The following is a 16,022-nucleotide window of genomic DNA, read 5'->3' as shown; positions in this document are numbered from 1 at the left end:
GCCTTTTCTGTATCCAATGCCTTTAGTTGTTTCTTTATATCATGTAAAGTTACTCAAATTAGTTGAAGACTGGCATCCAGTGATTTAAAGGTCCTCAGGGAGAAGCTAAGATGGATCACCACTTAGACCTTCAGCTTCATCTTCTGCATTGACATGCTGGCCCCATTCATCACTGATGATAGGATGTTTGTTGGTCCACCTCTTCCAGTTTATCAAATTAAAGCAAATACTAAAGATGCTGGATATCTGAAAGGAAATCACAAAGTGCTGGAGAAACTCAGCAGTTCTGCCAGCATCTGTGAAGAGAGAAACAGAGTTAATATTTTAAATCCGGTATGATTCTTCTTCAGAACAATTTCATCTGAATAGTTCTTCAGTTCTGAATTGTTCAATCACTATTTATGACTGAACATGGCAAGCTTGCAGAATTTTGATGTGATCATTAGTTGGGGGACCCGTTAGCTCTATCTACGCACCCTTCTTGACTTGCATGCCGCCATATAACATAGCTTCAACACATTAACATGTTAATTTTAGCTATGCCTGATGCTGTTCCCAACACGCTCTCCTGAGCTCCCATCAAACCAAGGTTGTGATCCACTGGCTTGATGGTAATGGCAGAGTGGGGGATATGCCACATTCTGGTTGAACACAGTTCTGCTGCTGGTAATAATTCACAGGACCCTCTGGATGCCAAGTTTTGGGCTCAGTCAAAAGTGGTACTCTAAGCCACTTCCGGTGATGGGCACTTCTGTGTATATTTTGTGCCTTAGTTTTCCTCAGTGCTTTTCCAAGTGGGTTCAACATGCAAGAGTACTGACTCATCAGGTCTACAATCAACGGCGAGGACTCCAACAGCAACTCCATCCCAACATTCTTCTGTATCTGTCCTACTAGGTCAGGAGACATGTGGGAATGGGGATGAGATACCTGAAATATTGACTTTTATAGCACGAGTTGAGAAGTATAAATGAAAACAAAAAGATCAAATTCACACTATTTTATAGATAACTGGCCCCAAACACAGAACACAAGGGAAAACGCTAAAGCAAGTGAAGGAAAAAAAGCTATTGTTAAACAAAATAAAACACCCTTATCTATAACTTACAACTTAGAAACAAATGTTATACTGCACCATAATATGAAAGCTACAAGTGAAACAAAACTGTCACCAGAAGTTACTCATTTGTGAAACAGACTTTGGTTTCTTCTACACCAATAATCAAAGCTAACATTTGGTACTTAGAAGGCCAATCGAGAATGCAAGTTCTGAAGTTTGTCATGTTTCAGCTAGGCTATGCTAAAAATTTATCAGTCAGAACAACAGAGCAAATTTAGTGAAGCAACAGGACATATGAACACAGTTTCAGCTTAGGCTTGCATGAAAGCATCTCTAGATCATACATGGGGTCATGTGCAACATTTCCATAGCATTCTTTTTAAAAGTCATGTCTTTAAATTGTATAAATTTGTTTTTTAAATCCATTAACAGTTACCTGTAAATTTTATGCTCAAGTCACCATACACCCTGGACATTATAATATCACATTAAACTATATATACAAATCTGATACAGAACTTATTTGTCTATTTCGATACCTGATTGTCATATGACATGGGATGGCTCTGTATACTTTGCATATTGCAGTGCAGTGGAACTGGAATGAAAACAACTCAACACATTCTCCCCCACTGGTCCAGTCTCTCCCACCTAAATCTAAAGCATTTCTTATCGCCCTTCACTTTTACAGGTTCAAGTTCCCGGCCATTATATGTCTCCTTTTGCCCATGGAGGTCCAATCTCACTAGCTTAACCAGTTCAGCCAGAGGCCTTGCCTTTTCTTCCTTGAAGGAGACGCAAGAATCCCCTACCTACCACTATCATCTTCCACCCCCAGGCTAAACTTATTCATATTGTGAACAAATTCTCTTTTTGAATCAATTCGCTGGTTTCAAATAAAGGTGTTGTTATGGTAATCTGCATAATTCTTAGCAAAGTCTACATTTTTGTGGGTTATGCGGAACATTCTTAATTTAAATATCATTTCAATCCCGTCCCTTGCCTCTTCTTACCATACATTAGTGACTGTACCAACACCGTTTCCTGCTGTCAGCTCAATCCAAATTTGAAAATGTTGTCAACTTTGATTCGATTTTCCACCCTTAATATTTCTTTAATGGTTCATCTCTAACTCTTCCTTTCCCTACCTCAACTTCTCGGTTTCAATTTCTAATTATGTAGATCTTGACCAATATTCACCATAAACCCAGTGACTCCCATAGCTACCTTGACTATTTTTCACATACCCTATTTCTTTAGGGACTCTCCAAGTTTCCCCATCAAATTTGTTCTAAATATACTAAGTTTCAAACCGGTCCTTCAGGTAAGTTTTCCTTTACCTTCAACAAATAACTCCCTTTCACTTTTGAAGGTCTTCAGCCCTGTATGGAGAGTACTTAAAACAGGCAGTCATCATAAGTGCATTAATGAAAAAGACAGGCATTATTCTAAAAATGTACCTACCATGTTTACTTAGTTTTCATTTAATTTATTTTCTTCAAAACCAGACACTGAAATCTCTACTTTCTGAAGCACAAGATGTACTCAAAACTTCAGCAGAATCCAGGAACAGTGAGAAATGGAGTAATACAACAGTGCAATATTCCACAGTTGCCACTAGAAGCTGCTCTAACACAAAGCTATTAGAAGTTATAAGCAGAACCTTGATAAACCAATCAAATGTGAGCACTTAGTAAAAACATTATTTTTAATTTGCTTTAACTTACTTTTTGTCAGAATACAATAGAGCATAAACTTCTCTGTGCATTCCCTCTGGTCTTTTAAATGTAAGTGCTTCTGTAGACTTCTTTGACTTTTTCTAAATAAAATAGAAATTCATTATTCAAAATTAGCTTTGGAATTAAGGACCAAAATAAAAGCTAAATACTGCACATGCTTTAGATCTGAAATAAAAACAGAAAGTGCTGAAGAAACTTAGCAGGTCTGGCAGCAGTGAATTTAGAACCAGAGTAAGTGTTTTGGCTCCAATGATCAGAGAACAGCAATTGATCCCAAGATGTTAAATGTTTCTCTCTCCGTGGATGTTGTCAGGCCTGATGAGTTTTGCCAGCACTTCCTGCTTTATTTACCATTAAGCAACGCAGCTGAGAGTGAAAATGAAAAGAATTAAAACTCTACATAAAATAAAATCACAATTAGTGGAAAGGATAATACAAGAAGGGACATAATAAGAATCAGATTGAAAGCTAGAAAATGTATTCTACCAGACTGGTATAGAGCAACCTAGTGTTGCAGAATTTCAGTTGCCAATGATATTGAAGTAAGTTACCATCTTTGGGGAGCTCATATCTACAGTAATTTGTCTGCTTTGTAAATAACTCCAAAGACCAAGACGATCACTCTAGCCTCCTCATTATCAATCACTGATCCCTGGCTTGAAAAAGTTCATCTCTTCCTCGATCCCTCTAAATGAAAGAAGCATTGAAATGTATTTTTGGTTTTAACCTTCAGCCAGTGTTTTAAAGTTTAGTTTAGTCTGAATAATGAAGTTAAAATATACTTTATTTCAAAATTATGAAACAATAATGAATTCCAAAACCTAAGAAAATCCAAGCTGAAAATTTTGCAAACGATTGCCTTACAACTGTTTCCCTTAAAATAAATTCCATGACCACACCATCTCAATGGCTTCATACATGAATTAGCTATATCCTGTCTAACATACAACTAATCAAATTAGCAGATCTCAAACAGATCAATTACAGAAGTACTACAATTGATCTTGGCATGCCTGGGTTTGGGAGTGAAAAATTTGCAAGGATAAGTATCAAATGATACTTGCTAGAAGACTCTATATGTAAATTCAGTAAGGATAAGATTGGATAGGACTATAGTTTAATTTTAGGACAATATAGGACTATATGTCACTATAGTTCAATGTTCCATAGTCACTTAAGATTCAAATGTGACCGATTAAGCTAGAATCTGGAAGATAGCCCTGGGATTCTGAAACACTAGACCAGTGATATTACTTCTAAGCCATGCCCTCCCTCTAATCGTGATCACCCTAAACTAGGAAGAGGTGGAAATTGGCCGGAATAAAGGAATTTCCAAGTAAGGCTCAGAATCATCTGTTGCCTAAATCTAATCACACATTTGGTAGATAAATCCACTCAATTTTACTTACTTTGTTTCTCCAACATCTGCCCGCATACACTAATTGGAGCTGCTATAGGAATTATTCTGCCTGACTTACCATCAATTTAAAATAACACAAAAAATGAATAAGAGTAGAACGCTTAGGCCCATTTTAGAATTCAAAGAAGTATATGCAGATTTTATTCAAAGCAAAACCTAGTCACATAAAAATTGAAGCCAAGATGATTCAGCAGCTTATTCATTTTAATTAAGCACAATTACTGAAGTGAAAGGGGACAGAAATTCAATATTTACTCATTTTCTACATTGTGCTGCATCATTTCTGATTAATTTAACACACTGATAATCAGGGTAAGATGATGTCAAAGCAAAGCAGATCAGCAGAGAAATGAAAATGCTAATTTAAATAAAAAGCAAATGTAAATTTACACATTTTGGCCAGCCTACTATAAATTAATCTTTTAAATCCACGATGGAAAACTACTTTAAGACAATACAAACAAAACAGCTCAAAAGGGTGCTGGTTAAAAACTGAATATATACCAAGGACTGGTTGTAAACCAGTAACCTCAATGATCAGTTCAAAGAGCCACAGACTCCCAAGAAAGAAAGAAAGAAAGACAGACTCAAGGGATTTTAAACAATTATAGAAACCCAGAGGTGAGATTACATCTATTCAATAATTTTAAAGCTGCACGCTAAACAAAGTTTATCTGCTATCCTTGAGCACTTTGGATTATGTTGATATGTATTGATATTCAATTTAACTCTTTCATATGTCATTACCTTGACACAATGATGAATAAGCCACAATGAATTTACTGAATGACAATAAATAGTCAGGTAGCAATAAACATTTTATGATCAGTGTACAAAAATCACATATTACTGGTGGACCATACAGCTGCTCTCTCTTACTGAAGAGAGACAACTGGTGGTGGTTTTAACCCAAAAGTCACCACGTCTCAGGCAAGGGAAGAGGTCAAGAAGTAGTTCTTCATGATAACCTCAGCCAGTGCAGGAATTGGACCCACAATACTGGCATTACTCTGCATTGCAAAATGGCTGTCTAGCCAACCAAGCTAAACGACCCCGACAGTTTATATTAACCGCGAAGGTGGTAACATTGTAGGATCTCAAAAAAAAGTGTTACCTTATCTGAATTAATGATATCTTTTTTACTAATCGGTGTGTTTTCAGAGTCACCACCCCCCAGTTCCAAAATATCGCGAACATCTGCTCCTGTAGTCATTTTTGAAAACCTGTAGAGATTAGAAGTAGAAATTTAAGAAGGAAATTCAGTTATAATCAAACACTGCATTTACGGTATTCTACCTGGATCTGGGTCAATGCTGACAAACAGCTGAACTTAGCCATTGTATACAAATTTCAGAATCCTTATAGTTTGAGTCCTTTTGTGACATGACCCATGGTATAATTAGTTGAATTGACTATGTTGAAAATAGGATAGTAGAACTCTTAGAAAATTATCTAGTAGGCAAGTAATCCTCTAACTACAAAAGAGATAACCTTTCTTCATATTCTAATATGACCAGTAATCCCAGGCCACATACAGATACATTACAACACACTCTCCACAGGTAACATTTTTTATAGGAAAAAAGTCTACAGTCAATCCCAGTTCCCAATTTGCCAAATCCTAATAGAATAACTGTCGAAAGGCATTTCCCTTCATTTTCAGGGAATTTCCAAACCAACTGTCAACAGTATGGCCTCCAAGCCTCACCAAGGTAAATCTTCAAAAGATCTTAAATTCATATGGGATGCGTCTTTTCAATCAGATACTATCGTCCCTCCAGTATTCTGCCTGGTAGCTCCCAGAGGACTTGTAGGCTTTCCCAATCTGCTGGCCAGCTTTTTTTTTCTCTCTGCAAGACTTTTCCCATTCTGTATAAAGAAATCTCAGAGCCTAAAAGTCTGTCCATAGCCAGCCCAGTTGCTCTTGCATTTCTTTCAGGTGTAGACATTTTGCACTTTGCTCACATTAAGTTTTAATCTGGGTCCCCACACCCCACATTTCTACAGTAACCAAAACACACAGACTTGTTGTTAGACAGAACTCTCAGCAGATCACATCATTCTCTGCACTATTGTGCACCATTTTACATTTAAAGAGACAGACCTAAATCACAATTATCTCATATAACCACAAATAGTGTGGATGCCTCATCATGCATTGTATTTAGCAGTAAGTAAAATATTATTCATGACCATGTAATTCAAGATAAAACTACAAATAATATTGCAAGATATAGGTTTGAATTGAAGAAACATGAAAAGTAAAACAACGTTCAACTTACAGCCTATTTGAAAGCAGCAAAATGTCCTGAAACCTAAACAGTTATTTAGCCTGAACATTTAAACAAAGTTCCGTTTAATCTTTAACACTGAATTATTACTCTCTTGTTAAGCTAGTCTTAGGTAAGATAAGACATAAAATAGCTGCACAGTGAAACATATATCTGTGAAGTTAAACCCGTATCAAAAAACTTAATTGCTCTGTAGAAGCCTAACTGATTCTAAGTAAGAAAAAATGTACAGTAATTTCTAGTAACCAGGTCGACGGTGTTGCGGGCAGCAACCCCAATATTGACTTGGCAGAGGTGAGGCTTGTATCAAAGCTCAAAATTACTGAACTTGAAGTCACACATGTACAACTGAATTCAAATTACGTATTGCCTCCCAGACACCTGACAAAAGAGCAGATGCAGAAACTTACTGAAGACAACTATGGAATGGAAGGAAAGCACTCACATCCTGCAAAGGGAAGTCAGGGGACATAAGAACACATGAACTAGAAGCAGGAGGAGACAAGTGAACCTGCCCCCCCATTTGATACGATCATGACTGACCTCATCTTGGCCTCAACTGTATTGAAGCCTGCTTTTCATTACTTTCCACCATTATTAAATAAAAATCTGCCAATCTCTACCTTAAATTTATTCAATGCACTAGCATCCATCACAGAACGCGTTAGACTTTTGTGCAGCACCTCATAGGATTATGATTTCCCATATTGCTTGTTAGGTCTTCAATGAGCTCTAGTAAGTTAGTCAAACATGAATAACCCGCATAAAACCATGCTGACTAAAAGGATTGTATTTTTGACTTTCCAGATGTCCTGTTATTACTTCTTTAATCATGGATTCTAACAATTCCCCAACAACATGTTAAACTAAGTAGTCTATAGTTTCCTACTTTCTGCATCCCTCCCTCCCTTGTTGTATTAGAGTGTTATATTAGCATTTTTTTCAATCCGCTGGAATTTTTCCCACATCCAGGGAACTGTGGACTACTATCACCAATGAATCCACCATCTCTGCTGCCACTTCCTTTAAGACCTTAGAATGTAGACTACAAGGCCCTGGGGACTCATCTGCCTTCAATTCCAATAGCAATACATTTTCCCTGGTGATGATGTTACGATGGGGAATGGCCAAACCCCTCTAACAAATAAACTAAAACACAAGCCCCAATCTGCTATGATGGTGTTAGAGGTTCCCTTCTAATAATTACTCCCAAATCACCCAGAAAAGCTCACCTTTCCCCTTGTAATCTGTTAACAGTGTGATTAAAAGAAAGAAAATCTCTGATCTCCACTTTACAAGTAACAAGAAACAATTTATTTATTTAACCCAACAATGAATAAATTAACAAAATTACTAAAAAACTGACAATTCCCCCTTAAACTACTAACTACTCCATAACTGGTCTTAATTCTACTTGAATGCTGTTTAAATAAAGACAAGTCCCACTAATATAAACCCAATTAAGAAGAAACAATAAATTATAACTAAATCTCTCCAAGTACGCACAGACTGTCTTCTGAAACATTCTGTTGTCTCCACTCTCCTCACAAACGCCTTTCTTCCATTAATCCTTTGTAATTTCTCCTGTTAAGAACTTTGAGCTAAAATACCTATGTACCTTTGATTAATTTTTGGGCTTTCTCTGAGAGTTGAATTGTGTTAACTCTGGTAGGTGGCAGTTAGTACTCTCCGATTTTCCAAATGCCCTTGCCTTATATACCCATAATGACATTATCAAATTCTTATAATATGATTGGTTTCAGGTTGTCAACACCATCAGATTTAAATTCAATTGGCTGTTTCTAGATGCTTCGTTTAAATTAATTGGCCGACTTCAAACTCAAATTTCACATTAAACAACACTGCTGTTTTGCCTGCCACCTATAAGGCATTTCTTCTTTTTGACACGCGTTTCAATTTGAGGCTGTCTGTACTGGCAACCTCAGCTACTTTCTAACTACAGACAAAGCACAAATCTCAAAGGAACCACACATTTTAGCTTCCTGCCTTCCACCTCACAATTACTCTACCCAACTTCCTAACAATGATGGCTGTTCGAAGTTCCTCTCTTTCTATAACCTTTGCATTATCTGTTACTGTTAGGACAGTACTAGTGCCCTCCAATGTGAAAACTGAAGGAAAATATTGATTTAGTGACTCTGCCATTTCTGTGCTCCCCACTATTAACTTTCCAGACTCATCCTCTAAGGGACCAACATTCACTTCAGCTACTCTCTTCCCTTTTAAATACTTACAGAAACTTGCTATCCTTTTGTATATTTTGCACCAGTTTTCTTTTCATAATTTACCTTTGTTCTTTTTATGATCTTTTTTACTAACCCCTTGTTGATCTTTAAAATTTACCCAATCTTCCAGCCAGCCAATTGCCTTTACAGTATGGTATGCCTTAGTTTTTGACTCTATATTATCTTAAACTTTCTTGCTTAGTTATGGATGTTTTCCCCCTCCTACAGTCATTCTTCCTTTACACAATACCAAATCCAGAATAGCCTGCTGCTTGGTTGATTCGCCAACATATTGTTCCAAGAAACAATCTTTACATTACGGACCAAATCAAACCCCCTCAAAATATATTAAGAAGATAGTCTAGATTCTAACTTTTTCTTATTTTAAAGGTAAGAGTAAGGCTGTGTGTTTGGAAGAAATTTGATTGGTCAAACTACCAGACTTGAAACAAAACACACTTTATCCATACACTATAATTAACACACAAACAAAATAAAAATAAAAGAACTGACTTAACTGTAACTCTATCAAAATATTTAAAATAACATTTGTTTTGATTTATTCATTGCCTCATGTATCTTGTTACAAAACACAGTGAAAAGTGCTGTATAGTGTCGCCACTCTCTGGCACCATCTTAAAACTCAGAAAATAAACCAAAACATGGGATATAAAGGCAGAAAAATGAATAAATAAAAGTGTCCAACTTCACAGTCCTTCTTGTTAAGCACTCCGTCTTTGGCCAAGCACAAGTCCCCTTCGCTGTATCACCCCCACTGGAATGAAAGTCACCACTCTTCGGCGCCATCTCACCTCCACCAACATAACCAGCGCAATCTTTGTCACACACTTGATCACAAAACCGGAATAAAAACAAACAGCAGAAATGAAGGAAACGAAACAAAACAAAAAGGGATGAGAAACGTCCAGATATTACTGTCTTAAGTCTTACCTCCTTGCAGGCTCCCAGCCAAGCCACAGCCTGGAGTCTTGGGAGAAGCTGAGTGTTTGCTGCCACTGACGCTACCGCCTCCAATCTCCTCCTGCTGCCACCGCCACCTCCAATTCCATAACAATCGGTGCCGCAACCGGGTCCTGCACATGCTTCGGCAGGGCACAGTTGCAGCCTCTAATCACCGGATCCCTGAGCATGCTCGGGCAAGGCCCATTTGCAGCCTTCAATTGCGGGATCTCTCACTGGATCCCAGAACGTGTTCAGCATTTATATTAATTACTACCAATTAACTGTTCGAATATAGTAACATCCCATAAACACACACCCTTAGCAAAGGCAAATTCAGTAAAATAGATTGTCTCACATGCAATTCTAGCAGCAGGTTGAGAATCCCAGCTTTTAGCTACAACAGAGAGAGGAATAATAGCTTGCACATCTAGCTTCAAAACCCCAGCAGCTGCTACTGAAGGCTAAAACTAAAAAAAAAAAAAAATCCTGGTTCTGTGGGAGTTTGACCCCTCCCATTCAAGCTCCTTCTATTGTTGCAATTTTTTTTAAAAAAAAAACCCCAAGGCCTTGGCACCTTTGTCTCAAACTTTCTTCATAAAAAAAGGATAAAATACATCTCTTAAAGTCATAGTATCTTCACACTAATACATTCATTGAATTCTCCCTCCAGACTAGCCTTGCTGTTTTGATTAATCCAATCTATTTGCATATTAATATCATGCTCTTTCTTACAAGCCCTCAGTATTTCCTGGTTTATACTGTACTCCACTGTGGGACTATTGTTCAGGAATCTTTAGATTACTGCCCACAGGGTCTTTTTTCCATGCCATGTCTTATTTCTACACTGACTGCTTCTATGCCTTGATCTTCAGTACCAATATAATTTTTCAGTGAAACACTGATCTCTTCTTTTCCTAAGAAAGGTACACCACCTCCTTTTCCTTTCTGCCTATCCTTTAGGAATACTGAATACCCTTGGATATTCAATTCCTAAATCTAATTTCCCTGCAACCACATCTCAGTAATCACCACCAAATCATACCCATTTGCCTCCATTTGGACTGTTAACTCATTATTTTATTCCAAATGCTTTATACATTCAGATTGAAAGCCTTTAAGTTTGTTCTATTAATCTAAGCAGTGTGACTGCCTCCTAAAACAGTGTCCAGGTAACTCTTCCCCCTCCTCAATATGTTGCAATGCTCAAAGCTTGAACTCCAGCTCATCACCTCTGGGCAAGAGTTCCTCAAGCAACCAACACTTGCTACAGATGTAATCACTATGAATGCAGGCACAAGACATCACCTGATCCTGCATCTCGAATTTTATTTTCTTAGTTCTTAATTTTTTTTAAATTTCCTACTGGTCTTCTGGTTTTAAATCTAGAAAATATTTCTATTTCCCTTTAATCTGAAAGTAACCTTTAATCGATAGTCAAATTAGCAGCTATTACCAATGAACATATGGTTTTCCAGTTGTTTTCTGCTGAGCCCCTGATCCTGGGCTTCAATTTATCCTATTAAAAAAGACCTCTGAAATTACAAACCTCTTGCCCTCTGCACTGAATCCCCACACTTCTCCAAGTTATAAAATAACCTACCAGTGCATAGGAGATTTGGAGGTGGAAAGCTGACAGGTTTAACTGAAAAGTTCATAGAAAATAATATCAGGATAGGATAGGCAAAAATGAAATGACCAGATCAAACAGCACTCAATTCAAGAATATGTGCATATTACTATAATATTTACAGCCTACGATACCATTCTCTTCCTCACTCATCGTTTTCCAGTTGTGTGGGACTGTCTTTGCTTGGTTCCACTCTTACCTACAGCCAAGAGCATCTCCATCAATAGCTGTCCTGCCAATGCTGAGTAATCCCCAAAGGAGCAATATTTTAACCTTTATCTTCTTCAGTTTATGCTGCCCTAGTCAATATCAACATTAAGACTGTTTCTCTCTACTTGCCAATCAATTGTAGTAGCACACCAGCTTGAGTTGCAGAATTCCAGGTTTAAGTCCCTTTCTAGCATTTCAGTGAAAAAATCAAGCCTGACATTCCAACACACTGTTGAGGGAAGGGCATTCGCCCCAGCAGCTTGGACAAAATTTATCCCGCAATAACATTCTGCATTATCATTTCTTGTTCTTTGTGTAATTTGCGGTGCGCAAATTGGCTGCAGCATTTTTTACAAGTATATGCACTTCAAAAAGCACAGTAAGATGACCAGTGGTTGTGAAAAACATTAAAATAAAAAGATTATTTCCTTTTATTAAGTAACAAAACAGAAAAGGATAACAATGGTACATGCTTGGAAAAGAAACAAATTATAGTTAGATTTTTAAAAATTGCAGTGTTTAAATTAAAAACAAAATGCTGAAGAGAACCACAAATCAACAAGATACTTAAACAAAACAGAGTTAGAAATCCATCTAATTCATTGATGCCCTTTAGAGAAGGAAATCTGCCATCCTTACCTGGTCTGGCCAACATGATGGGCCAAGGAGTGGGAGATGGAGTTTAATTTAGATAAGTGCGAGGTGTTGCATTTTGGTAAGACAAATCAGGGCAGGGCTTATAATCTTAATGGTAGGGACTTGGGGAGACTTTGGAGTGCAGGTTCATAGTTCCTTGAAGGTGAAGCCATAGATAGATAGGGTAGTGAAGAAAGCATTTTTGGTTAGGGCATTGAGAATATAAATTTGGACGTCATAATGCAGCTGTACAGGATATCAATTAGGCCACTTTTGGAGTACTGAGTTCATGTCTAGTCTCCATCCTATAAGAAAGATGTTGTTAAACTTTAAAGTGTTCAGAAAAGATTTACAAGCGTGGAGGGTTGAGCCCTAGGTAGAGGACAAATAGGCTGGGATTATTTTCCCTGGAGCTTTGGAGGCCGAGGGTTGACCTTAGAGATTTATAGTTCTATGTTCTATGTTCTATGTTCTATGTGAGGGGCATGGATAGGGTGAATAGCCAAGGTCTTCTCCCCAGATTAGGGGAGTCCAAAACTAGAGGGTATACGTTTTAGGTGAGAGGGGAAAGATTTAAAAGCAACCTAAAGGGCAACGTTTTCAAGCAGCGGGTGATGCATGTATGGAATGAGCCGCCAGAGGAAGTCGTGGAGGCAGGTAAAATTACAACATTTAAAAGGCATCTGGGTGGGTACATGAATACGAATGGTTTAGAGGGATATGGGCCAAATGCTGGCAAGTGAGACGCCTTAATTTACATTACCTGGTCAGCATGGAGGAGTTGGACCAAAGGGTCTGTTTCAATGCTGTACAACTTTATGATTCTATGATTCGATGTGACCCCAGATCCACAATAATGTGGTTGACTCTTCATTGAAACATGGGCAAGAGATGCTGGCGTAACCAGAGACACCCACATCCAATGAATGGATATAAAGACACATACGTGTCCAGTAGAAAGGAGGCACTGGTAGACCTGGTTCTTGGTACTTAAGCAGGCCGAGTAGAAAAAAAAATTACAGTGGGGGAACATTTTGGTGACAGTGTTCAATGTATTGTAGGTTTAGGATGACAATGGAAAATGACACACAACATTAAGAATAAACAACTGGCAGATAATAGGGAAAGAACAAAGATGGGCCGGATAGGCTGGACCCAAAGGTTGGTGTGTTCCCTCAATAGGGAAAGGAAGGAAAGCAATAGGTCATTGCAACATGAATGCAAAAATTGGTTGAAGGGTACAAGACAGAGACTAACAATGAATTTTTTTTTGGAATGAACAAAGGGTTGTAGAGGAGTTCCCCAGGTGTCAGTATTGGGACCAATCTTGATTCAATGAACAGTGGAGGAGCAGCATCAGCATCAGGCACATTGGACAATATCAAGAAATGGCTGAAGGCATTGGATACTACAAAGGACATGTGACCCAATGACATTTTGTTAATAGTGCTGAAGGTGTTCTTGGAACTAGCCGCATCTCTATCTTCAATACAGATACAACATTGACATCTATCACCAATGTGGAAAATGCTCCATTATGTCCTGCACATAGGACACCAAACAAATCCAACAGGCTTAAATCGGTCCACTCTTGATCAACAGCAAATTATGGAAGCTTTGTCAAAACAGACAAATGTGCTGAAGTTCAGGGATGAAGTGAAATGACAGTGACTGCCCTTAACATCAACAGCAGTATTTGACCAAGTATGGCCTCAAGCAGTCTTAGCAAAACTGGAGTCAATGGGAAACTGGAGAAAGTTCTCCACTGGTTAAAGCCATTCCTAACATAAAGAAAGGCAGACCGAAATAAAGAAAGTGCATTATTTCACACTATTTCACCCCTTCAAAATATTTCCTCAATCTATACCTGTACTCTGTCATAAATGCAAAAATTATGATAATAAAAAAAATCCAAAAGGGATTAGAGAAGTTTGGTGATACAATTAGCAAAAATACAGAAAGCAATAGAAAGGCTTATTTATGCATATCCCTGTTTGCTTTGACAAGGTGATGTGGACCTTTTCCTTCAAATACTGCAATCCTCATCACAATCATCCTCCTGCAATGCATTAGAGATAGAATTCTAAAATATTATAAACCCATCTGTAGTAACAGCATAAAAAGAAAAGTGATGAAGGAGACAATTTGGTGGAAGATAGTACAGAATTGACTTATTTCCAAGTACTTTGCCACAGTTTTCACAGTTTAACTGGATTTTAATTGCAGAACCATTAATGGAGGTTATTGTTGTACACAGCAATGTTATTGCACTTTCTATTTTAAAACCAGGTTTGTGTAAAGCTTAGTTAATTAAAACGCTTTCATGTGGAACTAAGCTTTCAAAGTACCACTAGCTATTTAAATCACTGATGTCCTCAAAAGAAGTCAAGGTTTTTTTTTTGCCAGCAAGGATCTCTTTCTTCCAAATCAATGGTGCATAGCTTTTATTAAATTACTGCTATGAAGTTGCTCAGGATATTTCAGTCTTCTAGTAACATTCCTACCCATAATATCTACACTGCTCAAGAATTCCTAAAAGGTCTTCCAATTTCCCTTTTGTAAAAAAAAGATGTTTTCCTGTTTCAATTAAGAAACTCTAGATAATCTTAAAACATGTATTTTAAAAATTGTTTTTAAATTCTGAACATTGGCAACATGTTAACAGGGACCATCTTAAAGTTATAAACTCCTCACTTCACAAGAAACATATTTCGGTAAATAAATCGTTGAATGACTGAAAAATTAATCACAAAAATCACGAATTCTGGCAGTGTAATTTGAAAAAAAGGACACATTATACTGTAAAAAGGCAAAGTTTCAAAAGGCAATCAAGTCTGCGAAAATAGCAACCACTGGAATACTAACTTGTAAATACTGCAACGATATGCTTTTGTTTAGCCCAAGTCACCAATACTCTTCGAGTACCCATATTACTTAAAATGCAAACTACCAAATATGTTGGCATTCTAATAACATCCACATAGATTGGTTACGATTTACAGTGTATTTCAATGTTTTGACTTCATTCATTTTAAGCGTGGACTTCGTTCAGAACTGAAATATGTTTCCACCTGCTGGACGTTTTGTTCCAACAGCAGGACAGACAGCAATAACATGGCTTTTGTATTGGGCTCTCCTTTACAGCTAGGCCCAAATATTTGATTTTGATTCTCCACAGGAAACAATCCAGATAAATAAATAACTACAAAAACCACATCACCTTATTACGAATGATAAAATAAGTACCTCTATTATTCACCTCAAAAACAAGCTGTATTTTCTTCTTTAAATGTGCTTCTCACGCTTCCTACCCAACACCGGAACAAATCCAACTGTATTATGGGAAACCCGCATGACCACAGAGCGCAGACGCCAATCGCGCAACACTTTGGGAAATGTAGTCCTGAGAGTTGGTCCGAAAAGATTGGAAGGAGTTAACTGGCTTTGCGCTGAGCTGTGCAAAAACGCATTGGATTTTAGTTCTGATATTGTTTGCAGTTTATGACTGTAAGACCTTTGAAAGCAAAGACAGAATATCCGCCAGGTTTTTTGCCAGGTTTCACACGCTCACCGGTGCCACGATTAGGAAGAAGCGGGAATAGCAGCACGAAAAGCGCGCGAGGGGCGTCGGCTCGAAAGCTGGAGGAGCTGCACGTGACAGAGCGCGAGGGATTCGGTGACAGCTCGAGAAGGCGGCGACAGGTAATAGACTGAGGTCAAGTAACACAGCGCGAAACGACAGGTAATAGAGAATGAAACGACAGGTAATAGAGAGCGAGATGACAGGTAATAGAGAGCGAGATGACAGGCAATAGAGAATGAAACAACAG

The 16,022-nt window shown here is 37.8% G+C and overlaps 2 protein-coding genes across 3 annotated transcripts in view; one reads left to right on the top strand and one right to left on the bottom strand.

Annotated features, from left to right (window-relative positions):
* The window catches only part of dmap1 (DNA methyltransferase 1 associated protein 1), a 167,094-nt gene extending 151,524 nt beyond the window's left edge, over nt 1-15,570 (bottom strand). The window contains exons 1-3 of one of the 2 annotated variants that reach the window (XM_020515456.2): nt 15,452-15,570; nt 5,334-5,442; nt 2,788-2,879 (exon numbers count right to left, since the gene is read on the bottom strand). In XM_020515456.2, coding sequence (XP_020371045.1) covers nt 2,788-2,879; nt 5,334-5,432 — 191 coding nt within the window. In that variant the 5' untranslated portion in view covers nt 5,433-5,442; nt 15,452-15,570. Of the gene's footprint in view, nt 1-2,787; nt 2,880-5,333; nt 5,443-15,438 lie in introns of both variants that reach the window. The other variant, XM_020515458.2, reaches the window with a different exon arrangement.
* The window catches only part of LOC109915782 (HORMA domain-containing protein 1-like), a 31,224-nt gene continuing 30,746 nt past the window's right edge, over nt 15,545-16,022 (top strand). Inside the window, exons 1-2 of the mRNA XM_048602114.1 lie at nt 15,545-15,689; nt 15,749-15,894. Of these exons, the coding sequence (XP_048458071.1) occupies nt 15,545-15,689; nt 15,749-15,894 (291 nt within the window). The remainder of the gene's footprint in view (nt 15,690-15,748; nt 15,895-16,022) is intronic.

Source organism: Rhincodon typus, chromosome 10, assembly GCF_021869965.1.
Source record: "Rhincodon typus isolate 14 chromosome 10, sRhiTyp1.1, whole genome shotgun sequence".
NCBI classification, from domain to species: Eukaryota; Metazoa; Chordata; class Chondrichthyes; order Orectolobiformes; family Rhincodontidae; genus Rhincodon; species Rhincodon typus.
Note: the sequence above shows the minus strand (reverse complement) of the source record. Positions and strands in the feature narration are given on the sequence as shown.